Consider the following 27,021-nt stretch of genomic DNA (forward strand, 5'->3'; position numbering starts at 1 on the left):
AACGTTGTAGCTGCTCTGTCCTCTCTCACAACAACGTCCTAAAGACAGAAATAAAGCAGCGACTGTATTCGCCATGACACAGATAGTCTGTGGTTTGTTCTCGTTTAACTTTTGTCCAGTTTTTGAACAGATATGAGGAGCTGTGAGCTCTGTGTGCTAACATGTAACGGCTGATGTTTTGGTTTTCTGATTCAAAGTCAGTGACGGCAGGCTGAGATCCTCATCGCTGATTGGCTACCGCGCGAACGCATTACTCGCATCAACCGCGTCTGTCCGCGTCTTTGCATTGACTTCATTTAATCGCGCTGCCCCCAAAAGTCACATCATGTCCAGTGTGAACGCACCAATGGTCTATGCACGGATAAATAATGTTTTTAGAATTTGTAATAATTGTGTTAAAATAACTAATTTAATGTTAATGTTAAATGTTGCACTTGTATGAAGCTTCAGTGGATAAGCCTCAAAGTTAAAATGGCACTATGTTATCTGCTCACTGCAAGATGTTATTTTTTTCTTTGTTGCTGTCAACAAAATAATTGACTAATTCACTCAAACAAATGGAAAATAAGCTACATACATTTATATTCAGGATTGTAATGAAGGAATGAATTAAACTTAAAATGATAGGTATGATGTAAATATATATGTATCCTTTTTGACATGTTAGTTATGTTGTGTTCTTGGTTTAATCAAATTGGAAGTTGCACCAAATGATTTGATGTAATTCAGATGCAATTCGCCTACATAAAAGGCCTCAAATTGGAAATACTGTCTGGGCTATCCTTTTCACTCAATTCTGCAATATGTAGATCTCGCCTTTCACTAAGGCCGAGGTCGGGGATATTGGGCTTGAAAAGGTTGGTGACCACTGGTTTAGGGACAAGGAAATTATTTGTTAAAAATATTAGATAAGACGTTATATGTGCATAGTTTATGGGCGCTGTAAGCAATATAGGCGTAGTTCTGTTAAGTTAAGATAATAAGATGTACTTTGTTGATCCCAAATCGGGAAATTGTTTTGTTATGACATTTAAATCTTAAATTTAAATGCCAAGATAAAAGCCATTTTTTAAATGTATAAACTAACAATAGTTTAATATTTATTTGAGCGCACAATAGAAAGAAAATGATTGAGAGAAGAGAAAGCGTAACAGAAATATGGTGGGTTAAATACATGTGAACAGATGTTGCATTATCGTAACGGTATTGTTGCAGGCATAAAAATAACATGAAGTAACGGCACTTACACTTGTGTTGTGTTGGCTGTTAAACTGAGCCAAATCACGTTATTCATGTCTCAGCTGTGCCTGAATGGAGATGACAATAAATAAAAATGTAAAACCAAAAAAGCTATTCTTGCTGACAGACATTACATCTGTCTCTCTTTTAATTGTATTGTGCTTATAATACAAATGTATTGGATACCATGACATTTTTTTCCAATAAATGAATAAAATGATTTTTGTCCACTTTGTTGTTCAGATATATCATATTTGTAACTAGATGATACAATAATTGAAACAAAATACTGTATAAAACTGAGGAGTGTTTCCCTTGGGTTTAATGTGTTATCTTCACTCTGCTGTTAAACTGCTCTCATGTTAAGAAGCATCAGATCAGTGCATACGCTGCAGCGTCCAATCAGTCCTATTCAATATATTATAGGTCTCAGATATATACAGAACATGTCTCTGAAGTGTTTGGCTCGAAATACCAAACAGACCATGCATTGTAGCATCCCATAATCCCCTCTGTTTCAGCCCTGTTTCAAAAGTGCTGATTCTCTGTCTTTTACTTTAGATGAAAATAAGGAGCCCCTCCCCACGCCCCTCTGAGAGACATTTGGTTAAAAATAACACAATAGGCGCTTTCACACCGGAGTACTTTTCCCCGTAATTTTCCCTTATAGTTCCGATAGTTCCTGGGATTTTGTGTTCACACCAAAAAATATTATATATCATTATTCATTTGTTTTAAAGCTCAATAAATAACAAAGAAGACCTTTGAACGGCACTTTTCTAATTCTGGTTGCTACCTTGGTTGCTGATTGGCTAATGGTTACACAAGCCAAAACATCGTTATGACATCATAAAGTGGCCAAAATCTGATCAGCTGATTTTCAGACAGGTTTTAATATAAATGGATCAGGATAAAAAGTGTGCTCATCTTTTTTCCTGAAACTTTCAGGATCTCTTTACACAGAGGGGACACGTGTTTATGTATAAAAGACATGAAAATGTGGATTTTGCATAATAGGTGACCTTTAAGATGGCGCACAAAAATCAACTTCCGGTGAGAGCGAGGAAATTATGAATAAGTGACTGGAGATCGACCCATAGACTACCATGAGTATTGTTTCAATTATTGGATAGAACACAAAATGAAAATGACATGGTAGTCCCCAAGACTTCAAAATTGACCCACAATTCATCAAAATTAGCCGACCGGGAGTACAAATATGACCACCTTTTTAGTTAAAACTGCCATTTTGTATGTGAGCACATACAATGCCAATGTTCTCCATTATTCATTTTTTACAGTAGCATAACATTGTGTAAGTTATCAATACAATCATTTATTATTGGAGCTTGGTGAAGAAACACTGTGGGAAAGCAAGCTATTCACATTTTACTAAAGCATCAGATGACACCTTCAGCCAGAGCAGGATGAGACAATATCCTTCTGTACTTCTGAACATAGGCCTATGTTGTAGCTTGCTTTCGCACAGTGTTTCTTCACCAAGCTTTTCTAGAAGGCCTTTTTCTGCAAAAGAAAACCCTAAATCAGCATCTGTACATCAGCCTTCATTTTCGGGCCCTGCAATCATTTTCCTTTTTATTTTTTACAGTTTTTTTAAATGCGACAAAAATCAGCAGTATCCGTGACAGAGGGTGTTTCTCAATGTCGAGGAAAGCTGCTCCAGAGCCACTATTTCAAGGATACTACGTCATCGTGTCCTGCCGAAGGACTGTTCCAATGTCCAGGATACTTGGAATTCTACCGAGGCCGGCATACTTCGTTGCGGGAAATTTCGAGGCTGCACATGGGTAGACTCTGCGGTCTTTAAATCCCCACAATGCTTTGCGCATGGACCAATTTCCCAAATCTTTGGTGGAAAATATAAGGCGGGACCTCTCATATGACGCACACACTTGCTAGCCTGTTCCATTATTCTTGCCTCGCTTCTGAAGGAACTCACTCAGAGGTACATGTGCTACCAAGCAAGCCTCCTCGACATTGAGAAACACCCAGAGAAGTGAGATTAGACTGTGAAAGGATGGCTGAAGACTGGAGTCTGGCGGAAGACTGATGAGGTTGTCAAAACGACCGCTAACGTGGTGCATTGCTAAAAGAAACTAGCTCATTTAGCAAAGCTCGATGAGAAAACACCATACTAACTGTCAGGAAACAACTTAATCTGTCACTTTACCAGTGCTAACCCACACGCAGGGCTGCCCCTCCCTACAGGCCAATCACACAGGCTGCATGGGGCCTCGCCTTGCGCAGGGGGCCCCACCCAGAGGGCCTCAGCTGCTGTGCGCAGTTATCCGCTCAGTTCTCCGCACACGCCCCGCGAGAGTGAGAGTGAGAGGTGACAAGGGGAGTACGTCTGTAACCCAACACCGTTGCAATGAATCGACATCTGACAAATCACGGCTTTGATACGGCCACTAGTGCAGGTGAAGAGATGTCGGTGAAAAGACAGTTTCAGTCCGGAGCAAGCAAGAGGGAAAAAAACAAAACATGAAGAAACTAGAGCATCACTCGAAGGTGGGTTATTGTATGAGTCAAATGTACAACTTGCGAATGTTGTATAAGTCAAATTGCCATATTAAAACATCAGCTCCAATTAACGACATGAAGAAGGCAGTCTCTGCAGAGCATACAGGCTAATGGAGATGCAGTTATTTCCAGCATGCTTTATTTAACATTCATTCAAGTATGTTATGACTTTTATCTGCTAATGTGCAGGAGGAAGAGTGATACACTGTCTGTCTAGTTTTACATAACAGTTAAAGTTTACAGCCTAAAAACATGGAGCATTTTTTCCCCTTTTATTCATTTTTATGTCAATTTGCACATTTCATGGTGACGCTCAGCCTCTCCCCTTAACTCCTAACAGTCATCATCATGTCAACCACAACACAGAGAAATACTGATATGTGTGTGTAGTTGTTGATACATTGCTGACAGAGGGAACTACATTTGAATACACATTTAAGAAATATCAGTTTTTGTCATAAGCATGTTTCGTCTTGACTATATTACAACTATATTATAATAAAATAATATTATTGAATTGATGATTATTATTATTAGTAGAGTTTATTTGCATTAATTATATTTTAATCTTTTTGAGGCTAGTATTTGGCAGGAAATGCAGACGTATTCACCTGTAAACGCATACTGAACGACATACATGCACATTTACCTCACTGTATAAAACAGTAACTGTTGATAATGATAAAAAACAGGAATTATATTTGCAAAGTAGCCTACTTTGTTTCCAAAATAAAATGTTCACTCCTGTCGGTTGGGGGGAGGCTCATCTCACAATGTCGCTTGGGGCCCCAAGTTGGCCAGGGGCGGCCCTGCACACACGCCACACAGTAGACAGCGTGAAGTGTACTAGCTTTTGAGACAGCGTACATGCCTGATTGCCTGTGTGTAGTTAGCCTGTATGATAACGTGTGTCAGTTTAATGGAACACAAGAGAGAAGCTGCATGCTGAATGATGCATTCACTGTTGGATAACATGCAGGTAACTACTAATGTAGCCGGACTGGGGCAACGAGTGTCAGTAAGAACATGTCAAAGCTTACTAACGTTAGTTTACGTTAGCCGGACTTAAATTGGTGACAGTCAGGGCACGTTTATCAGCCACGTGACCTTATTGTAAAGTGGTGTTTACTAATAAGGCAGTAGCCTATGTCATAGTGTTAGCTGCCTGACAGTTCATGGAATGGATGTATTCAACTACGGTCATAATTTAGTTTTGAAATCTTTAAATAAATGCTTTCATATAAAATAATTGATGGAATAAAATCTATAAAGGCACATTAGAGAGTTTCTTTTTTACTGAAAGCATTAAACGCGGGGCTTTCCTCTGTTAGCAGGCAGTGTGCATCGGACTGCTGTCATTAGAAGGCTGTGGCCAGTTAGCAGAGTAGCAGCCGACCTGAGAGTCCCTGCCATGGTAAATGAAAGCGAGACAAAGCTGCAGGAGACAATGCTGCTTCTGATCTTTGCTTTTTAAATTACACATTTCGCTTCCAGAAACCTATCCCCCTCCGTCTCTTCCATCTCCTCTGTCTCCGCATCACTATTAACCTTCCATCGCATTCCGTGCATTTTGGAGACAGCCCCCATACCCCTCCCCTCCCCCAAATGACACTACGGCTGGCTGTACCTGAGCCCGAGCAGCGGGCTGATGCAGAGCTGCAGCATTGTTACAGCCGCTCAGCTGCACTGATGCCCGGCAGCAGCACCGTGAGGAGCCCGGCTTTGGACACCGGAGCTTACCTTGCTTTGGCCGATCTGTCGTAGCCCCATCCCGTCCCAGCCCCGAGATCTCCGAAACCTGCAGCGGGGTAATTCCTCTCCATGAAAGAAAGGCTGGATGAAGATGGGCAGATAGTGAGGGGGAGGGGAGGGAGGAATGTGTTCTCTTCTCTGCGCTCGCTTCTGTTTATTTCTCCGCTTCACGAGCCTGCAGACTAGGAGGAATGGAGGGAGAAGAAGGGATGGGGGGGGGGGGTCACAGCAGCCAGGAGCACCTCCTCCCTCCTCTCCCCATATATCTCACTGTCTATTGTCTTCGGTGCTCAGCTTATGAGTCGTAGAACAGATGCTCTGCGTTCTTAAGCAGCTTTAATAAGAGAAGCAGTTACACATCCAGCCGGCAGCTGCGCACACACACTACTTTCGATCATTTTGTTTACAAGACGCCATTTTTAAAAGAAATGACTGGGCTGGCGTTCATCCTCTTTCTCACACACACACACACACACACACACACACACACACACACACACACACACACACACACACACACACACACACACACACACACACACACGGTGTATTGTGACAGACAGTTAAAATGCAGACTGGTGAAGGAGCTCAGTGATATTCCTTGAATAGCGTGTGAAGGAGGATGCTGACATCCTGCTCTTTGGGTGTATCTGCACATGTGGACCTCACCTGTTTCGGCCTGACAACTTACAACACTTGCAAAAAGATTGGAGGCATGTGTCATTGTTGATTAATTTATTACATAAAACATGCTCAGTTTTCTTGGAAAAAACAATTCTCCCTATGAAAAGATTCTCGTATTTTGTTGCTTCGTTTAGAAATACCTTACAAACATACGGAGCCCCCTAGGGGACATGGAACATTTTTTAAAAATGATTTAAAAAAAAAAAAATAATGTTTTGCGAGATCTCGCAAAACCCCGTTGCAGTTTGTAGACGGTCCAGGCCCGGCTCCAGGATGAAATTACTGAGGGGGCTGTTAAAAAATCAGAGGGGGCGACTTTTTTTTCCACAACTGTCACGGCCTGGCTCTTGGCCAAAAACGTGAAACGGACGCGATGTAAGGAAATATGTTTATTATTACCATTAAACTAAACAGAGCTACCACAATGGGATGTAGAGATCTCACAAAGGGGTTTTGCGAGATCTCGCAAAAGTATTGCGAGATCTCGCAAAGGGGTTTTGCAATACATTTTTTTTTTTTTTTTTCAAATTATAATTGTTTTTCTTCTCCATGTCCCCTAGGGGGCTCCGTACAAACACAACACAGTTTGGTGTACAGTGAAATCACAAAAATGAACCGCACCCAAGTGTAGTCGACGCTGTGTTCATCATTCTGTCAGTAGCGTCCTTTCGGTCCTAACTTTACTTATAAATACAGTAAGTAGTTGAGTCAAACCCCCGGTGCCCACCACAGCTCCAGCAGAGGCTCAGACCGCTCTCTCTCCGTCCCCGGGATCAGCGGGTTCTGAGGGCGCGCCCCTGTCAGAGAGAGGAAACATTTGTGATGGTGTTTGGCTGGATCTTGGACCACCACACAGGCCTGATCCATGAAAGATGCATGGACATTTATTATTATTATTACTAATAGACTTTTTGTTTTGTTTTTGTTGAATATACAAATATTACCATGAATGTGGATAAATACTGTATTATAACAATACGGTATTCTTTTTTTCACATTTGTTATTTGTTATTTTTTAATCTGTTCGAAATAAAGCCTGAAAGAAAGAAAGACATTCTGTAGCATCCCTTACCCTGAATAAGGTGGTGGGGGGGCATCATGTTGCCCAATGCGGGTCAGAGCCTCATTGTAGCTGGGTAAACCTGGGACCATGATCCCAGCCAGAGGCATGGTCTCTGGGGCCGGACGGCCGTCTGCTCCCATCCTCACTGGAGCTCTGCACAGAGGAAACACACACACTCGGTTACTGTCACGCTGAGTCTAACACACATGATGCTTGTGCTAGAGAGTGAGGTCAAACATTAGGATCTCTCCTGCTGTCAGGGGGTTTGACTCATTATGTCTGTCTGTCTGAGTTATTTTACTATGCTTTGAGATGATCCCTGATAATGTTGTGTTTTGTCTTTTTACTTCAGTCAGTTATTTTTTACAGACTTAAGAGATTTGTTGGCCAGGCACCAGGAAGGACATTGATTGATACATGTATTAATGCAGGATGTTATTAGGTTGCATATACCATTTTACTTTTGAATACATAGAATAGAATACAATCAAAGATCAAGATTATTATCTTCACAAGAAATAATAGCCGGACATTTATTTTGCAGTTAAACTTAGAGGTTTCCTTCGGAGAACAATCATGTTTACTTTTTGTCCCATGACTCCCTCCTAACAGAAGGTTTAAAAGATTTGTTTTCAGAAGCTGCTGTATGGCAAGTGACCTTCCTGTAGCACCCCGAGCCTGCAATCAACATTCAAATATTTGGCACTCATTTTTGACCAGCAGATCTCAGGTTTTGGACATTCTTGAGTCATGCTAGTTAGAAGGTCAGGGGGTCCGGGTAACTGAACCCAGACATATCATTAGAAGAGGATCCTTCCCATACCACATCCGTTAGGAGAGCTAAAATGTTATGGCCTGAGACAAAGTGCTGGTTGGAAGGCCAGAGGGACCAGGGGTAAATTGGGATTTGATATGTGGGGGGGCTCTGTGTGGAGGTATACGCAAAATACTTGTACGTATTACGTGCTTGTATTGGTCTGGCGTACTAGAATAGTTTTAAATATGTGTGTGAAGATCTCAGTTCATTTGTAGGGCTGCGCGATTATGGCCAAAAGTTTGCTGTATATCTCACGGTAAACAATTTGACCATCAGCACATTCTGTGATATTATGAGCGATCATAACTCAGCTTTATGCACACGCATACATTTAGCATGGTCTAACAAATGGGCTCCGTGTTACAGGACGGGTCTGGTGGTTCTGCAGCACCGCCGCAGACTCTGCACGGAGTCCGGCGGCGGGGGGCTGCAGCTCCTGATCGAAGCAGAGACACACGCTCACTAAGCCAACAAACTATAGCCAGTCACAGAGTTCTGCTATTTTAAAGTTTCGACCATAAAAATAGTCTCTGTCAAGAACGAGAAAAGTTTTAACATATATGTTAAATATATACAACTATATATTTATATATTTATATATTTAAATATATACAACTATATATTTATATATATATATATATCGTTTTTGGAAAACCTGTGACAAATGTGCGAGGGCGATGACGTCAGATGGTCCTATGTGCCGGGCCCAATTGAACCCCTGTGAGGGACTACATTATAATTGTATTCACTTTAATATAAGTGTGAATGTTCACATCAGGGTGAACTTCTGGGGCTGACCTTCGTCCACTTTTGTTCTTGGCTTTGTAGCAGTAGATGCCCAGCACAGTGGCAAAAACAGCAGACACCAGGACGGCCAGGATCCCAGCCACCAGCCCCGACACATCCACTCCGGGAGCATTCGCTGCAAAGACAAACACCACTAACATCACACCACTGCTTCATATTAAGCTCTCATGCCATCAGTCAGCTCTGAGTTAGGGAATGAGAACGTGAGGTCATCAACGTGAACTCGTCCATCTTTGGAGGATAGTGGCGACCCGCCTCCTGAACCTGTACAGCGAGCGGAGTGGCCATCACTTTTCACCTTAGTAAGTTATGTTGTGTCTCAGGCTTTAACAGCCACTGCTATGACCTAAGAACAAAACACAGACCCTGGGATTACATTGTGTTCTTCTAAACTAACAGGGAGACGAGGGAGACGTAGAAACTAGAGGACCACACATCACTACACTGGGAACGTGATTTAAAACAGTCGCAGCATGACATGATAAACTGACGTTTTGTTAGCAGAGCATCAGCTGTCTTACCTCTGTCCGGATGACTCAGTAGTTGTCATTAAACCTGAATTTGTGAATGTCCTGTACACCGCCATTTGTGAACTTGACATTGGCCATCAAATATTTTATTTGTTTGAATTACCTAGGTAATAGACACTTCCTCTAAACACCAGAGAGGACGACATCAGAGACACTGTTCATGCTTCTCTTAATTCATACGGCATGTGTTATTCATTAACCCCTCGTCTGTGGTTATCTTTCTTTACTTGCTTGCAACGCGCTTTGAACACTAGGAAAAGCACTTTATAAATAACATGTATTATTATTATTAACAAATGTATATAACGCTCACTCTGTTCCTGCCCAGAGCTTCTCTTTGTCATGGCATATATATTTTGAGCATACTATTCATTTTGATGCAAACGGCTGACAGATCCCGGGAACGCTGATACTGACGGCTGCTGCTGCTGATAGACGCTATCCTCCAAAGATGGCCTTGATGCCCCCAGCGGCTCCCATTCCCTATTGCAGTAGTTTGTTCCCTTTGTTCCCGATTCGTACAAAAGTATTTTAGGTGAAGAACCAAACCAATCCCTTCCTGAAACAATCCGTCTATTCCTCGCTTCAGTTGGGAGTGAGTGGTCATTTGCAATCTATATCTTATCCGATTAAATTCAGAGCTCATTGGTTCAGAGCTGATGGGAACGTGTGGCAGTGTTTGTGTTCAGTTAGTGGGACACTGTAGAAGAAGCACCTAGCATTCATATCGTTCACAGCTTGTCAAGATCTGTCTTTGTTTTCCCGTTTTACTTTGAAAGGTGTTCAGCCCCTGTCTCATGTCTGTGTTTCCCCTCCCGTCTGATTGTGTTCACCTGTTGCCCCCTGGCCCGCCCGCCCCGTGTGTTTCCCCTCCCCTCTCCAGCTGTGTCTTGTATTACCCTTGTGTATTTAGTCTTGCTTGCCCTTGTGTTCTGGATTTCCCTGCTCTGCCCTCCTATGGTCCCGGTTTGTTTGTTTGTTTGTTTGTTACTTTCTCTTTTGTTCCCCCTTGCCTGCTCCTGTCGTTTTTGGATTGAAACAGCTTTTTATTGATTTAAAATCTTGCTTTTAATTAAAAAAAATGTTTACCTTACCTGCCTCTTTGTTTATTTATACTGCTTTTGGGTCCACAATCTTGCCAAACCATGACACAGCTTACTTTTGAGATATTCTAAATGACCAAAGATACACTCTAATAATGTGTTGCCGCATTCAATTGTACCCCCAAATAAAAATTGGGGATTTAAAACAGGCACTGAGACCAAATCGGGAACTTTAACTGAGCAGATATAATAAGTAACATTAGCTATACAGAAATTATACTAATCATCATTGTAATTATAACAACACGTGTTGATATGCATGTATTTTGAACAAGAAAACACAACATTGAACAGAATGAGACAAATTCCAAGCGTTCAACTACAATCATGGAAATCATTAATCTTAAGAAATTACCTTGGCTGTCGACATAGCCCTTCCAATATATTGCCTAAAATTGGAGAGGAAAGAAACATTTTAAGAGTTATTGTTTGATTAAAGCAAAAGTGGGTTATGTACGGAGCCCTGGAGGGTTCATAGACAGAAAAATAAATAAAACGAGGCCACATTTTATTAATTTGTGCACATAATATACTCTCTCGTTCGCACAAGATACTTTCTCGTTCGCACGATAAAGTTACCGGTGCGCCAAGTAGAAAGTGGGGCACACAGGAGACAACCGTTTCATTGCAGACTGTTATGTGTACGTGGAGAAATGGCAGTGCATACATTATTTGAGATATATTTCAAACTCTGACTTCATTTTAGAGATATTTCGGCCAGGGGTGTAGAGCTATTTGTTTAAGCACCGGATTGGCAAAACCAACCCTGTCTCTCATCTAGACGTGTAATAACTACGTTGGTCCACAACGTAGGACGTAGTATTTCTACAAAAACGCCTCTGAATTTGTAAGATCCCTACGTTTTTTTTCACCATTCATTCCAATGGCTGGCGTCTATGTCACGTGATCTTCACATTTCTCCCTGCAGAAAAAAAAAACATGGCCGAACTTCGTTTTATTCTCGGTGTAAAATGCCTATTTTAAAGTTAGTTTGGCCATTAAAATGCGTTTTGATATAATTTGATGCGAGAAATATGAGTTGTTATTTCAGATTATGTGTGCAGTGGATGTACATGATCTTTAGTTTGATAGTTATTACGAAGATTACTTCAGGAAATTGTGTCCATACAACGTTTTCATTGTTACCAAGGTGGTTGCTAGGGACGCTGCTATCGATATTATTTCTGTTATGTTGTGTAACTGTTTAATGGTGTTATCTTTATTGATACCCCCTTCCCCGTCAATGTATAGTGTTGGTCCACAGTGCAAACGTATTAGTTTAACAAAATCCGCATCTAAAATGATGGCATAGATACGTCCCAAGTTGTGGACCAACGTAGTTATTACACGTTTTTTTGAGAGACCGGATTGGCAAAACAGGAGAGTCTGTGAACCAGTCTGCCTTGATCTATGAATTCATGTCCGTGACTCTCACAGTATCGCTATCTGCGCGCAGAGAGCTGTGTCTTTTACTCGCCGCCTTCACTGTGTTTACCTTCATTAGAACAGCTGAATAGAGATCGAGGCTGCTACGTTTATAACCCCACACACACACACACACACACACACACACACACACACACACGCTCGATTATTTAGTTGGAATGCTGATACAGCATTCCAACTAAATGTTATTCTGCGGACGAAAAGTTTATTATTCCGCCGACTTATTATTCCGCCGACTTATTATTCCGCCGACTTATTTTGCCGCGCTTCTTCTCCCGCATTGAACATCGCAGAAACTCAGTTCAAACATCAAAACGTTCAGCTCGGTCGGGAATCGATGGCCATTACTTTTCTCATTCATAACTTTCATAATTCCAGAGATACATCCCATAATACATCACATTTTTAACCATTGAAGTAAATGGAGAAATTCTTCAGACTTGAACAAATCTTCATGCGACTTCAACTGCTAACTGTTCATTCATACTTTCACTCAGAAACCTCATTCTAACTTCCGTTATATTTTCCGTATATAAAGATAATTCTGGAGGAGTATTGGGACGCCTGATTGGATGGCTGTCAGTGTTTAAACTTGGTGACCACTCTGAAATACGATATGATGCGATGCGATATAATTTATTGTCCCCATAAGGAACTTTGTTCTGGACTCCGTCCTGCAGTTCCACAAACACAATACACAGACGCACCTAGTGACAATGGCAGGGACGGACTCGGACTGAAAATCAACCCGGGACTCTAGACCGGCCCACTTCGGTTCCGCAAGTAAATACCGCTAGTTAATTGTCGACGGGGGAGGGGGGGTGGTGCTAGTGACTTTTCCGATCCGGCCCACATCGTCCGACCAGCCCACTTCAGTACCGGCCCATCGGGATTAGTCCCGAACGTCCTGATGGCCAGTCCGCCTCTGGACAATGGCGACCTATTGCACAACCCTCATGGCCAACATTTAAAAGTATATAATATCACATGTGAGTGTTGAGCAGCTCAATGGACAGACAGAGGCAGGAAGGACTGCTTATAGCGGTTCAGCCTGCTCTTGGGAACCCTGCATCTTCTACCAGAAGGGAGGAGCTGGAGTTCTGGGTGGAGAATGTGGGTGTATGTTTTTTAACCCCCATAATTTTCAGAGCAGTCTTCACCAGGCTAGCAATCTGTGACTTCAACTGGACTGTCAAGTTACCGTGCCAATACAAATACAATGCAAAATAGCAAATTTAACAATGTACTGATAATAACTAAAGCCATGTCTTTAGTCATTAGGCATGCCTTTAACGAAGGCCCCCCACCCCCTGAAGTCTGCTCTGTCCCCTCTCCTGTAAGCAGTGTAGGTGTACAGAGACAGTGTCTTCCGGAGCATTACCGTCTGGGTGTCGTCCTCAAACACCTCCCTGGCCTCCTCATAGCTGCACTGCTCCTCCACACACTCCCGCTCCAGATTGTCAGACACCACTATCTCAAAGTCCCAGCTGTTATAGAGCAGGGAGCGGGACAGGAAGGAGGACGCGGCCTGGCCGTCCAGCAGCACTGCTGCAGGACACAGGACACAGGACAGTCATATCAGTGAGGAGACATTTTTAAACTCTGGAGTGCTCTCACCTTTTAATGATCTACTGAGACCACAGACTCACAAGGTCGCTAGAGAAAACTAATATGATAATACAGGATTATAATTTGTGTTATGTTCATCACTTTAATGTTAAATCTAGTAAATGAGATGCTCATTTATGTTTTTGATATATATATACATATATACCGTACTTTTCGGACTATAAAGCTTTTGTCCGTCTGTCTTGCTCTCGTTCTGTCTCTCGGTTCCACTTTTACTTTGGCGCGCTACCTGTCTCACTCTTTTCCGGCCTCCAGCTTTTCCTGCTGGAGCCCGCCGCTTAAAGGTGGCGGGCGCGGACCGGTCATAGAGCCCATAGTGTTAAAGGTGGTTAATTTTACCTGTAAAACCCATAGATTTAGGAGGTTCCCTAGTGGCCGTTAGCTGTACAACAAAAATGGGGAAAAAAGTCACGGCTTATAGTCCGAAAAGTACGGTATATATATATATATATATGGCTGTGACGCTTGTAAGTTTCACCAATAGAGATATATCTTAACCCTTTCATAATATATCGATTATTTGTTGATCATACTTTGTAATATAAATAACAATCTTAATCTTGAGAGTAAAGCTGTCTGCTAAATGTGATGAAATAAAAAGTACAATATTTGCATTTGAATTGTAGAGGAGAATAATGAAAATGGAGATACTCGAGTAAAGTCTCTTTAAAACGTAAAAACAGTCCAGAACAGTACAGTATAGGCGAAGGTGCTGTTCAACAATGCACACATATTACAAGTGCCCAGTTTTATATATGAGATACAAACGTCATAATGGTGTTTTTTCTTTTGGTGGGTGCAGTGTGTCTGAGAGGAGGGTTCACCTGGAGCCGGTCTGGAGAGCACGGAGCAGCAGGTTAGCTGAAGCAGGGCCAGCAGGGTCAGCCCGGGGGGCCACACCCCCCCCACAGCGGCCCTCACAGCTGCCATCACAGCGCTACACTGCAGGAAGTGAGCAGAAGAGCCTCAGCCGTAATGGATCCACGCCTGTTCAGACAAGCCAGTCACCTCCTCCTCCTCACTGTGTGAGTGTCTCTTAAAGCTTCCAGGAAGAAAACAGCACTAACTCTTTCAGATTCACAAAGACATGGAGGTAAACTTCTTCGTGCTGCGTTTCAGTTGAAACCGTAGTGAGATGTGCTGTTTTCCCAGAGGAACGTCACATTACAAACCTGTTGGACAGCATAGCAGCTGGAGGGAGGAACCTCCACAAACCTGTCTGTCAGCCTGTTTCTCTGTCCACACACTGCCTGTTTACTCACTTGTTTGGCCCACCAGTTACAGTAACAGAGTGTGTGTGGAGTTAATAGCCGCTTTCACACCAAGTACTTTGCCATACTTAGTGCCCAGCACTTAGTTCCCCCATGGATCTAAGTACAGATCGCGTTCACACCGGAATAAGTTCCCTGAGGGAAGATTAGGAAAATGAAGCCGCTGACGTCACTTCTTCTTCTTCTGCTTTGGGTTTACTCAGAGCCATAGAGAGATAGTTAGTATCTCTATGACTCTGGGTTTACTGGCAGGCCGCAAACCACTTCACGGCGTATAGAGGCAATGCACCTTTTTACCACCAGATAGCAGTATAACATTTAACCCTCTATGCAGGGGCAGCGGGTGCTGTAGGCTAGGGAAGGCTAAGCCTTACCAAATGTTTGTCACTGCATCCTGGTAAAATAAAAATATAATGTATAATGTTTGTGTCTTTGACATTAGCGCTGCTATGCAGCCACCTGTGCCCTGTGTGCTACGAAGCTAGTTCAACAGACCCTGGATATGTTTGAGTTATCTAAACTAACCCTAACAAACGAGATCTCGACGCTGGTTAATATCAACTCGGTAAATCAAGCCAGGGCTTCTCTCACCAGCTGAGAGCGTGTTCGCGTGAAAGGGGCGGGGTTAGCTACATTTGACCAATCACAAACAGGGACAAGTGTACTGACAGCGCAGCGTCATACTTCATTAATGAAAAGTAAACTAATATTAGACAAATATGAACTTTAAACTTCCATGACTTAAACATAATAATCCAGGATACAAGCCACCTGCAAGGTGAATACAGAATAACTGGTTTAATAAATAAATAAACTACCGAGTGTTTGAAAGCGTAACAGTTTTGGATCTGACTTTAATTACATTTGAGTTGAGTGTTTCGTCAACCTAATGTGTTGCTTTAAATAATGCTTCTGCATACAGTATGTGACGCTGTGAGGGTTGCACGGCCAGATACGGCTCAGCTGACTCAGATCAGGAGATAATATCTAAGCTATATTATGATATTATCTGATCGATGATCTGATTGAATGTGATATGAATGATAAGTGCGACACGTCGGCGTCTTCTCTGCATACAGCAGTTTAAACTGTATTTCCTTTATCCTGTAATATGACTTGATAGATTTAAACTCCGCACACTGAGCTCTGATTGGTCAGCAAGCGGTGCTTTCACTGAGTTGATCTCTTTTCTATAGACGCCGGAGGCGGGCAGCGTCAGGTAAAAAAAAGTGATTTAGCCTTCCCAAACCTGAGCCGCACGCGCAGGCCCGGTTCTACGGGGGTGCATAAGGGTGCATTGCACCCTCAGTTGAGTCGTTATGCACCCTCATTTAAAAGATTAAAAGTGAAAAAAAAAAGTGAAAAATATTACATATATAATAATAGTAGTAATAATAAGAAGAATAAGAAGAAGAAGAATTTAGTTGAAATAAAATAAATTGGAATTGTGGTTAAATAACATTGTCTGCTGCATTTATTTGGTCAATTTAAACGGTAAGTAACGTTATTATGTCAGGTGCGTGTGACCTGTGCCGCTGCGCGTTCGTCATCTGCAAGGTTCTTACAAAGCTATCAGTGTCAGTGATGGACATCAGAAAATGGTTAAAACAACCAGCCCTTATCGCCAGCAGTAACACTGCATCTACTGCAGGTAATAACAGTTCAGATCATGGGGACATTACGTTACCCGCGGCCACTGTCGTGGACAATAACGCCCGACTCGCCGGCTTTGCCCGCCTCGCCCACGGAGGCGGAGCCGCCGCAGCCGTCTTTGTTGCCCCAAACACCGCCACCCCTCAGCGGCCCGCAAGTGCCAGAGGACCTCGGCAAAACAGAGCCTGCCCAGGTATATTTAAAAAAGTGCCCAACTCGCCTGTAGGCTACTCATTTTGCAGCTCATGGTTTCAAAACAGAGATTGGCTGGAATATTCATGTGAAAAAGATGCCATCTTCTGCATGTAGACATTTCGGTTCAAGTAAGTCAGATGCCTTCACCACAACTGGCTACAACAACTGGCGCCATGCTCTGATAGGCTACGTGATAAGGGACTGGGAAGGCATGAATCAAGCAAAGAGCACATAGATCCATAGATCTCTTCATGTTGCTCTCAAAGTGCACCAGATTGCTGCTTTTAACTTCAATATTTAAAAAAATTCTTCCCGGGGGAGCATGCCCGGGACCCCCCTGGAGGAGGTGAGGACCCTCCTAGAGGAGATGAGGACCCCCTAGAGGGTGTGAGGTCCACTCCCCACTTATAAAAATAGCACTTTACCACTGCACCCTCTCTAATATCAGATGCACCCTGAGTCATTTTGTTCTGGAACCGGGCCTGCTCACGCGCCGCCTATGTTTCACCATGTGTTTTAGGAGCTTAGGGGTCCCTGATATTATATCAATTATAACATGTGACCCCTCCTCACCCCTCAACCAGGGGTTGGTTTGTTGCCTCAGGGCAACAATGTGCTACGAGGGGAAACACCAAGGATTTCTACAATTCAGAAGAAATAGAAAAAACAACTCTATATGAATTCAAAAGGTTTTCTCTGTGTGTGTGTGTGTGTGTGTGTGTGTGTGTGTGTGTGTGTGTGTGTGTGTGTGTGTGTGTGTGTGTGTGTGTGTGTGTGTGTGTGTGTGTGTGTGTGTGTGTGTGTGTGTGTGTGTGTGTGTGTGTGTGTGTGTGTGTGTGTGTGTGTGTGTGTGTGTGTGTGTGTGTCTGCCTAACCCTATCTTGACCTTCACTGTCCTCACTGTCAGACGGAATAGCCCTCACAGCCTGGTCGTGTCCCTTCTGCCCAGAACATGTTTTGGGGTCCATTTCCTGTAAATATCAGTAGATGTAAAAACATTGAATAGGTTTATCATTTTACAGCTGAGCACATTTGCACACTTGTATGATATTGCCTGGAAAAAAGTGGTCGAAGTGCACAGAGTTGCCCTGAGGCAACGAACAAAAAAACACAGTGTTGGCTAATTAATAAATACATAATAAGTCTTTAAACAATCAAATATACTTCTTTACGTATTCATGCACATGCATGTATTTTTTATTTTAAGTTGTGTACATTTCTAATATGTTAAAAAGTGAAATGTATCTTATCAAGTGGTGGCCCTGAGTCCCCTGCAGCTTTGCTTGCAGAAAGGACTGCTCCACCCCCAGACAAAATGCCACACCCATATAATTCCCTCATTTTATTGGACACCAGCATGTCAGGTGACATTGTGTATATTTAAAAAAATAAAAATATTTAGAGGGCCAGTGTGAGGTCGAAAAAAGTGGTTTGTTGCCTGAGGGCGCTGCCTGAGGGCAACAGTATGCTGTAGAGCAGTGCTTCTCAAAGTGTGGTCCGCGGACCACTGGTGGTCCGTGAGCGCCCCCCATTGGTCCGTGAGTATATTGGTAAAATGTCACATTTGAAATAAATAAATTAATATAAGTTTTCCGCACTCTCGTGGGAATATCTCCGCAATGGAGCGAGCTTAAGTTTCACTTTCGATTGCATGATATAGCCCAGATAAACACCTTCATCACACATGTGGCCACTTGTTTGTACCATTTTCAGGCGATTTGTAAAAAACGATGTGTTTTGGGATATTTGTGGAGTTAGGTGGTCCGTGAGTGTTTTTTTATTGGTATGAAAAAGTTTGAGAAACACTGCTGTAGAGGGTTAAACTAACCATGTACGATGCGAGTCAAGACACACGCACGCACACACGTACACACACGTACACACACACACACACACACACACACACACACACACACACACACACACACACACACACACACACACACATACTACCAATAGAAATACATTGCTTTTAAAATCGTTCTGTGTGATACGAACAAATGGAAAACTGAGCTGACACACACACACTTTAAAACAAATAACATTACAATTACGTCGCTGGTCGCTAACCTACTGTATTAAAAAGTCTATTGCAACGTTAGCTTACCTTGTCATTTGTGGTGTTGACAGGGATTTTGCTGACAAGTTTTCTAAATGCCGGCGACTCCACAGTTGACAGAGATTGCATGTCTTCCACAATCACAACATACTCTGCCACGAGTCTCTTAACTTCTCAGGGTTCCAGAATCATAGAAGGAAAGAGAATGTTAACTTGTGTTGCTTCGGCGTGCCCGCACTCACGTATTCTGACCTCGGTGAATTTAGTTTTAGGTTGGATATTCGACGGAAATTCGCGTTCCCGCCAGCAGCGTCAGTTTCTCCTGCTGCTGGCTGTATTACGACCGGGAGATCTTCTCCGCGAAACGAGGTTTTCACTTAGGGACTATGAACAAATGACTTTTCAATTACACAAGAATTTTTTTTTTTTAATAAATCGACAGCTTCCTGATCGAGTGAATGTGAAGCAAATCCACGCTAGAGCATGCATTTGTTGAACACACCTCTTTTTATTGCATTTTAATACGTTTTATTAATATTGTATGGAAACATTTGCATATGTCTTCAATAACTTCTAGATCATGTGACCTAATGACTCAGAATCAGTGCTGGGTCAAAGAACTACACTGGCTGAATAAGACACACCTCTTTTTATTGCATTTATTGCAGTTTCCTTAAGAACTTGTGGTAACAAATATTTGTATCACTCGTCAAATATAGCAGGAACAATGAAGAGCAGCTGATAAAAAGCTGAGTGACGGCTGAGTGACCGCAGTGCAGAACTGCTGTATAGTTTAAATCTCCTAACAATGTTGTCCATTTTAGACAGAGGTTTATTATATTTACAGCCCTTAATAATATCCATTTTCTGGGCTCAATTACATTACATTACATGTTACATGTTAGATGCTTTAATCCAAAGCGACTTACATACTCAATACTGTGGGCAATCCCCAGAGGAGCAATTTGGGGTGAAGTGTCTCAGGGACACAACGGCATGCTGACTGCAGTGGGGTTTGAACCTGTGATCCCCTGATCCCAACACCAACGCACTAGTCCACTGCGCCACAGCCTCCCAATATGTGTCTTAGCCGTTTTCGTTGTGATCGCTAAATTCCCCTTGTTTATAATAATCACCGGTCCTTCAGCAGGATAATGTAGTAATTCAAGTGTGATTTTAGCAAATGAGTGCTTTTGTTTTGAAATCACTTCCGTGAGTTTGGCCCCGCCCCTCGTTCCAAGGACCATTTGACCATTTAGTAAGGTAAAAAGCAAAAAGGCCTCTCAGACGGTCTTCCGTTTACGTGTTTAATAAATAAAACAATTGGACGGTAGATACACGGATGATATCGTTTTATTTTTGAAATTTATTTTATTTTGCTTGACTCCGTTTTTTTCTCTTTTAAACTCATAGTTTTGCTTTATTCTGAGAAAGTGTTGCTTTATCTTTATGATACAAAACTAATCCCATACCTTTCGGCATCTTGCCTATCGCAGCTTTGTCAGCTGGTGCCGGGGCTTTTTAGGACGAGGCATCAGAGTGGTCATCCCGTCATGTGTTGTCTGCCAGATACGTCAATATTCATGGGGTGGCAAGACGGTGGCAGGAGAATTTCAGGGGTGGCATCCCCTGGCAGAAATATATGCTGATTATATACATATATAATATATAATCGCAGTCATATCAATTAATGTTAACTTGTAAAGCCACAATATTGATATTTTAACTGAATAACATTAGGTGACATTATTGTGGCACATCAGTAAAGCCTTACATATAAATATATAAGGTGGCAGACATAATTGAATGAATTTTAACTGAACAATAACTGAATGAGTTTGACTCTTAGACCAGCAGGGGTACCCAGTGGCGACTGGGCATTAGGGGCAGCCCCATCTAGTGTCAGCAGAAAGTATTACAAATAATGATTACAAAAAATGCAAAGAAATGCAAAAAAAACTGATTTGTCTGTACATTGCTGTTTTAGTCTGTGTTCTTCTAATTAGTGTCTACAGTGTGTGCCTATTGAGCTGTTTAGAGCCATGTGGGACAAAACCCGATCCTGCCCCTCCCTCTCCCTGTTTAAGTCAACGGTGACTGTAAAAACTACACTGCGCATGCTCAGAGTATTTTGCTATTTAATGTGTGTGGCAAAAAATAATGACCATAGGGGCATAGAGCTGCCATCCCCACCATACGTCATCTCACATAATTCAGAGCTGATTGGCTGTAAGTAAGTGTGCCGCGAAAAGTGTGGTGTGTGAAGAGGAGACGAGAGAGCAGGGCTGAAGTCGAATAGTCCATTTAGCTTAGGAACCTTCCTAAAGGAGTGAAATGACCCGGAAGTCCCTCAGTGGCAGCCATGATAAGTGCCGTTCGAATACTCTAGAATGATGAGAATGATAGGAAAGGAGGTTTCAAACTTCCTTTATAACCTCCTTTAGCTTAGGAACCACTGGACTTCCCTAACCGGCAGGAGAAGCGAAAATGCTGCCCCACAATGCCTTGCAGCCGCAGCATTTGCCGTCACTCAACAGTCGGCCGTTCACGGAAAAAAACGATTATGACGGAGAAATTATATCATGAAAGTTACGGTGCTTATTAAGCTTTTTAAAACATAGGTGGTAAGTTGCCAAAGTGCTTTGTTTTGAACGTTCATCAGTATTATAATCAAAGAGAGAAATATGAACCTTAGTTTTTACTGAAATGATCAAATAAAGTCAACATTTCAGTCTTCACTGAGCTGTGTGGGGTTTGTTCAACTTTTAAAAGATGTTTGAATGGTGATATACACAGTGATAGATGTTAAGGACTAACGTTTATAATAAATACATCTGTATTGATTTTAAGATCTTTAGTTCATACAATCATACGTATTGGGATCATTTGTATTAATGTGGACCGGAGGGAGAGGGTGACGAGCAGTTTCACTTTCCTTTTTTATTTCAATTCCAACTTTGGTCCTGAAGAATATGTTTCTCTGTTGTCCACGTTCATAAAGCAAAGCAGCAGCATCAGAGCACGGAGCAGAGTCTCTAGATGAGTTTACAGCAGTCCCTCGTTCTTATTAAACATCCATGTTGTAGTCCGCTGGATAGAAAACTGTGGTTTCCATAGTTTCCCCACAGCAGCAGACGCACACAATGACGTCCGCTGGCGCATCATAAACACGTCGGATAGTGAAAGTGCATTCGGATTCTCTAAAGTACCGCAGTCTCTTCTCCTAAGTCCTTTTAAATTCTCCTATCCACTATCCCTTAACCCCGTGACGTTTCACTCAGAGGTCAAGGAATAGACGATAGGGTTAGAACTTAGGAGCTGATTTTTAAACTATCCGACTGCAGCCCTGCAGTGAGGCGTCCTAAAACCCGGAAGTAAGCTGCGCATGGCTTCCCTCCACAAAAAAGCAATGAGATTTCTCCATAGGATTTTAGAAAATAGCTGGAAATAAGATCTGTGGGAAACGTAGCTGTTAGATAAATGCACCTTTTGTTCAGCCGGATAATATCCACATGTCTACCCTACTTTTATCATTTTCGAATCATAAATCTATCGATTAGATTTATGATAGACTTTTGAAACTACAAGAAGATAAGGAGGACTTTTACAAAAAAGTAATAGAGATTTTTGTCCAGAGGGATAGGCAAATGGACTTCATCTTCAAGTCAAGATAAGACCGCAATTTTATTGAAAATGGGATCTTACTAAGAGAGAACAATTCAATATTTAAAGGAATGGTATGCTCATGACACTCATTTTTTAAAAATTATCATCCGATAAAACAGACCAGTCTCTGCCAGTCGTTCTTTTTTTTTTTTTAATCCGATGACATTATCAGTGATTTTAAACTGATTATATACCGAAATAACATCAACACTGTGGGCGCCGCCATTTCCCGGACGTGACGTAATCCATGCGTTTGGTTTTCGAAGACACGTTGATCTCCATGTTATTTACTGTAGTTTCTCTCTTCAAATATGCCTCACTGTATCGCGAAATATTGCCATAATTCGGATAGGAACAATCCACGGAATGCTCGGTTCCATCTGTTGCCAAAAGGTAAGCGTAAGAAGTACATTCGGAGGCAGTGGCTAGCGAAATGTGGCCGGCCCGAACCGAAAGATTCACAGGCTCATGTATGCAGCGAACATTTCACATTTCCGGACGACTACTCTGAGAGTATGATCAAACATAACATGGGATTTATGGAACAACCATTACTTAATGGAGATGCAGTACCATCGGTCTTTCTGGTGTCATCATCGACCAGGACACCAGTTCGGCCAGTTGAGAAATCGCCCTCTGCAAGTGTGAAGCGACGGAGGAGCAGAAGTAGTGCTCGGAGTAAGAATAAGGTATGTTATAGCGCATTTCCATTGCAGCGGCTAGCCCCGTTTTAACGTCCAGGCCAGGACAGTTTTTGGTGGCCTTTCCATATAGCGTAGTACCGACTAGTGTGTATTTCCCCCCAGTTTTTCCGGCCCCATAAAATCGTGATTCTATGGCCAGGGACAACGAAGCTGAGTATGCTAAACTAGAGAGGGAATCGCTAGCAAGGGTGGTACTACATGCATACATATAGTATCTTATATCATCTTCCTATTATACACACATGCATTTCCAAACATCTGGACTACCTATGTTGCAAATGTATTATCTTTTCAATTTACACACGGCATCTATTGCACGTCTGTCCGTCCTGGGAGAGGGATCCCTCCTCTGTTGCTCTCCCTGAGGTTTCTCCCATGTTCCCTTTAAACTGTGGGTTTTCTTCAGAAGTTTTTCCTTGTACGATGTGAGGGACTAAGGACAGAGGGTGTCGTATTGTCATACTGATATGTATGGCTGAATTCCCCCATCCAATCTCTTCACATTGGTCAAAACTTGTTCCTCTGCTGACGTTCCGAACTGAAATACTCCACCATGTTTCCGTGTGTTGACAAAGTGAACGCATGGATGACGTCACGACCATCACGTGACTACTGAAAATGGCAAACATGGCGGCGGCCAGACGGAATATACAGGTCTTGATCAAAAAGAGCTATAAAATCATTATTTACCGGGGAATATCGCTGATTTCTTCAGGGTATGGTTTAAACATAACGTTTCACTAAATACTGAAGTTTTGATTAATTATCTAATGAGTGGACCATTCCTTTAAATGATAAAATTACATTTTTTGGGTATCCTTTTGTTGAACTGTCAGTTTAAAATTAATTGAAGCATCAGACAAAAAAAGTTTTTGAAAATAATAGAATATTTTGATTTAGGTCAAAATATAATATTTGTAAACCTGAAGAGTCAGAGCCTCACCAGCCATGAACCTCACTGCACGTCACTGCAGAAGCTTATATATAGACATCTGAGTTGTTTGTGCCCCACCACTTTTGTACATATAAAAACGCCACTGGGGTACCAAATCTATGCAGACTGCTGCAATAAGTAGGCCTACGTTAATTAACTGTCTCGTCGATGTTTGTCTAAGTTAATATGATACTATTAACAATCATATTATTCCTATCAGCTGTCAATCACTGTTATGATTCACATATTCAGTGTTATTATTAAATAAACTATATTTTTTGGAGGAGTTAATGATGAATGTTCCTCAAGATGCTTGCTCACCCTCCTTCAAATTTGAAAGACAAGTAATTACTATCATATATCAAAAGAATCAAAGGAACAGTTCAACGCCCCACGACTTCAGTTACAACTTTGACTTTACATCAGAAAGAACAAACATTAAAGAAGTGAATAACTGTTAGGGTTCATCAGTTAGGGTTAACAAACGTGTATTCGGCTAAAACATATACATTGCTGCAGTTGTATAGTTGAAAATCCATACTGGTTAAATCAAAGTGGTTACTTTTTTTTGGCTGGGCAGTGTAGTTTTACACATCGTCTTATTTTACGTTATCAGGACTTGAAACTGTTTTTTGGGGGCAGAGCCCCACAAAGAAATAAAATATATACACACATAAGGTCATCATCTTAACAGTTTTTTTTATGCTCATCGAGTGATCCGTGAGCAGAGCATCAAGTTGACGTGTCTATTACAGCTGAATGCGGCGATTACCATCTTGTTCAGCAAAACGCCTCACAAACTGAGTAAGATCAACAGCTTTAGTGCGTTTTGATTCAATGCTGAGTACAGCCAAACTGACAGTCTCTTCTCTGTCATTGTAGACTGCAAATACCTCATTCCTTCCGTCTGCTTGGATCCTAAATACTTCTCGTTTTGCGCTATCCCCCATTCAAATGAAATCATATTTCCATGCTCGCGCCAGGGCCGGGGGAGGGGTTACAACGCTATGTCTATGGTTACAACACTCGCGTCTTGTGCTGCATTCACTTGCACTCGGACATTAGAGACTTTAGAGACTTTCTCTCATAATTGACATATGTCTTCGGGTCAATGCGACTGATTTCGATGGAGCAGCAGGTCACTTTGCATTAGGTAAAATAAAGCAGGCAGACATAACAGGAAGAATATGTACATTTGTACCCAATCAAATAGGACATTGTCACACCATTCAAATGTATCCATGAATGCGTCAATTACAACCAATAAAAAAGCTTAGATGTGTTTATTTGTTACGTTTACGTTATTTGTTACATTGTTCTGTGTGTGTCAGCCGTTAACCTATACACTTGCAAACATGTCAGAAGAACCGGCGCATAAGAAAACAAAAATACTGTCAAACTAAACTGAAATTCAACAACTTGAATGTCACATCCCTGACATCCGCAACTCCGGAGCCTGGACCTTCAACCATAGAACCAGCGCAGCCAGATGAACCCCAAAGCAGCAGCTCTGCGGCCGCAGAGGCTGTCAAAACCGCCACCGCCGGCATCGTTGAACCGAAACAGGCTGGTTCTGACTGCATGCTGCAACAAGTCCTCCAGCTCATACGACCAAATAGGCCGATTGTTCAGGCCCAATTATTACAACCAAATATGTTGTTTGTTCAGGCGCTTAATACGTCCTATAATTACGTTTTAAAGTTTTCGCCCTCTAGTGCTCCCGTTGAATGCAAACGTTACAGATGGTCGTTTATTCACAAATAACCCTCTCTGTAAAATCCTAAATTGTAGGATAGTTTGGCCATTAAAACATTTTTTGATTAGATTTCTAGCGAGAAGTGTATATTGTACCTTTAGAATCCACGTCCAGTCGATATGTAGGATCTATAGTTCTATAGATATTACGAAGATGATTTGAGGTATGCGGCAGCCTCCATGTAAAGTTACGGGTTGAAAACAGTATTTCCGGTCTCAACGTTTTCATAATAAAACCAATGATCAAATGATTTAACAGTGATATCTGCACAGGGTTGGGTTGTAACGGAATACATGTAACGGCGTTACGTAATCAGAATACACAAATCAAGTGACTGTATTCAGCTCGCGTTACATTTGAAAAACGAGTAGGCCTAATCTGATTACAGTTACTTTCGTAAACCTGAAGTGAATACATTTTGGATTAATTATTGGAATTATTGGTGGAAAGATTTCCTCACAACATTTAATATTCATTACTAAAGGTACAGCCGAATCATCACAGCAAACAAAACCTATTACCACCGCAGATAGACCAAAAAAGGGAGCGTTTGAAAAAAAAGGGGCGGGTCCGCTCAGTGAAACAATAACAATTAAAACTGCGGTCGCACTTGTGCGCGCAGTGATGAACGGGCCCTCGCGTCCGTGTGCCTGTCGGGGAGGGTTGCTGGTCCCCCCCCTCAGTCCTCCGAAATGAGCCGTTTGTCATCCCTCTAAATTGTTTACCTGACTTTGCGTTCCTTTGTTTCTGACCAGGAAATCTTAGACATGTGCGCTAACTCTGTTAGGGTTAGGTTGGGGAAGAGCGCAGGGCTCCAGAGGAGCCCTGCGTGGTGCACTGGCTCTCGGTAGATAGGTGTTTAAAAAACATTAAAGACCTCCGTAAACATAAACCTTATAAAAACCCTTTTAAAAGCATCATAAAAGCTCCGTGAGGACAAGACCGTTTCAGATGAATGGTTAAAAAGTGCAGAGCGGAGCCGGACCACGGAACGGCGGCAGAGTATGCCCAAAAAGCAGATCTCCCCGTCCCAGGATCCGGTGTGTGTGTGTGTGTGTGTGTGTGTGTGTGTGTGTGTGTGTGTGTGTGTGTGTGTGTGTGTGTGTGTGTGTGTGTGTGTGTGTGTGTGTGTGTGTGTGTGCGTGCGTGTGCGTGCGTGCGTGCGTGCG

General features: G+C 42.2%; 2 protein-coding genes across 3 annotated transcripts in view; both read right to left on the reverse strand.

The window, feature by feature from the left end:
- LOC117443697 (proline-rich protein 12-like) overlaps positions 1-5,726 on the reverse strand; it is a 57,690-nt gene extending 51,964 nt beyond the window's left edge. The window contains exon 1 of the mRNA XM_034079602.1: positions 5,524-5,726. Within this exon, the coding sequence (XP_033935493.1) occupies positions 5,524-5,606 (83 nt within the window). The 5' untranslated portion in view covers positions 5,607-5,726. The remainder of the gene's footprint in view (positions 1-5,523) is intronic.
- A 1,007-nt stretch (positions 5,727-6,733) lies between these two features.
- On the reverse strand, positions 6,734-26,015 carry prrg2 (proline rich Gla (G-carboxyglutamic acid) 2). 2 transcript variants are annotated; one of them, XM_071202643.1, is made up of 7 exons: positions 25,948-26,015; positions 14,439-14,656; positions 13,367-13,533; positions 10,895-10,928; positions 8,898-9,021; positions 7,292-7,435; positions 6,734-7,016 (listed from the first exon to the last, which is right to left on the reverse strand). In XM_071202643.1, the coding sequence occupies exons 2-7, from the start codon at positions 14,542-14,544 to the stop codon at positions 6,965-6,967; spliced, it is 627 nt and encodes a 208-aa protein (XP_071058744.1). In that variant the 5' UTR covers positions 14,545-14,656; positions 25,948-26,015; the 3' UTR covers positions 6,734-6,964. The 2 variants fall into 2 exon arrangements, with proteins under 2 accessions (XP_071058744.1, XP_033935494.1); XM_034079603.2 differs by lacking the exon at positions 25,948-26,015 and having other exon boundaries at positions 14,439-14,712.
- Positions 26,016-27,021: the final 1,006 nt, after the last annotated feature.

Source organism: Pseudochaenichthys georgianus, unplaced genomic scaffold (assembly GCF_902827115.2).
Source record: "Pseudochaenichthys georgianus unplaced genomic scaffold, fPseGeo1.2 scaffold_661_arrow_ctg1, whole genome shotgun sequence".
In the NCBI taxonomy this organism is placed as follows: domain Eukaryota; kingdom Metazoa; phylum Chordata; class Actinopteri; order Perciformes; family Channichthyidae; genus Pseudochaenichthys; species Pseudochaenichthys georgianus.

Coding starts and splice junctions, on each gene's coding strand:
- prrg2 (XM_071202643.1), bottom strand. CDS start 14,544: ATGGCAGCTGTGAGGGCCGCTGTGGGGGGGGTGTGGCCCCCCGGGCTG. Junction 9,022..10,894: donor GGGCTATGTCGACAGCCAAG/GTAATTTCTTAA, acceptor TTGTCTTTGCAG/CGAATGCTCCCGGAGTGGAT. Junction 7,017..7,291: donor CCCCCACCACCTTATTCAGG/GTAAGGGATGCT, acceptor TCTCTCTGACAG/GGGCGCGCCCTCAGAACCCG.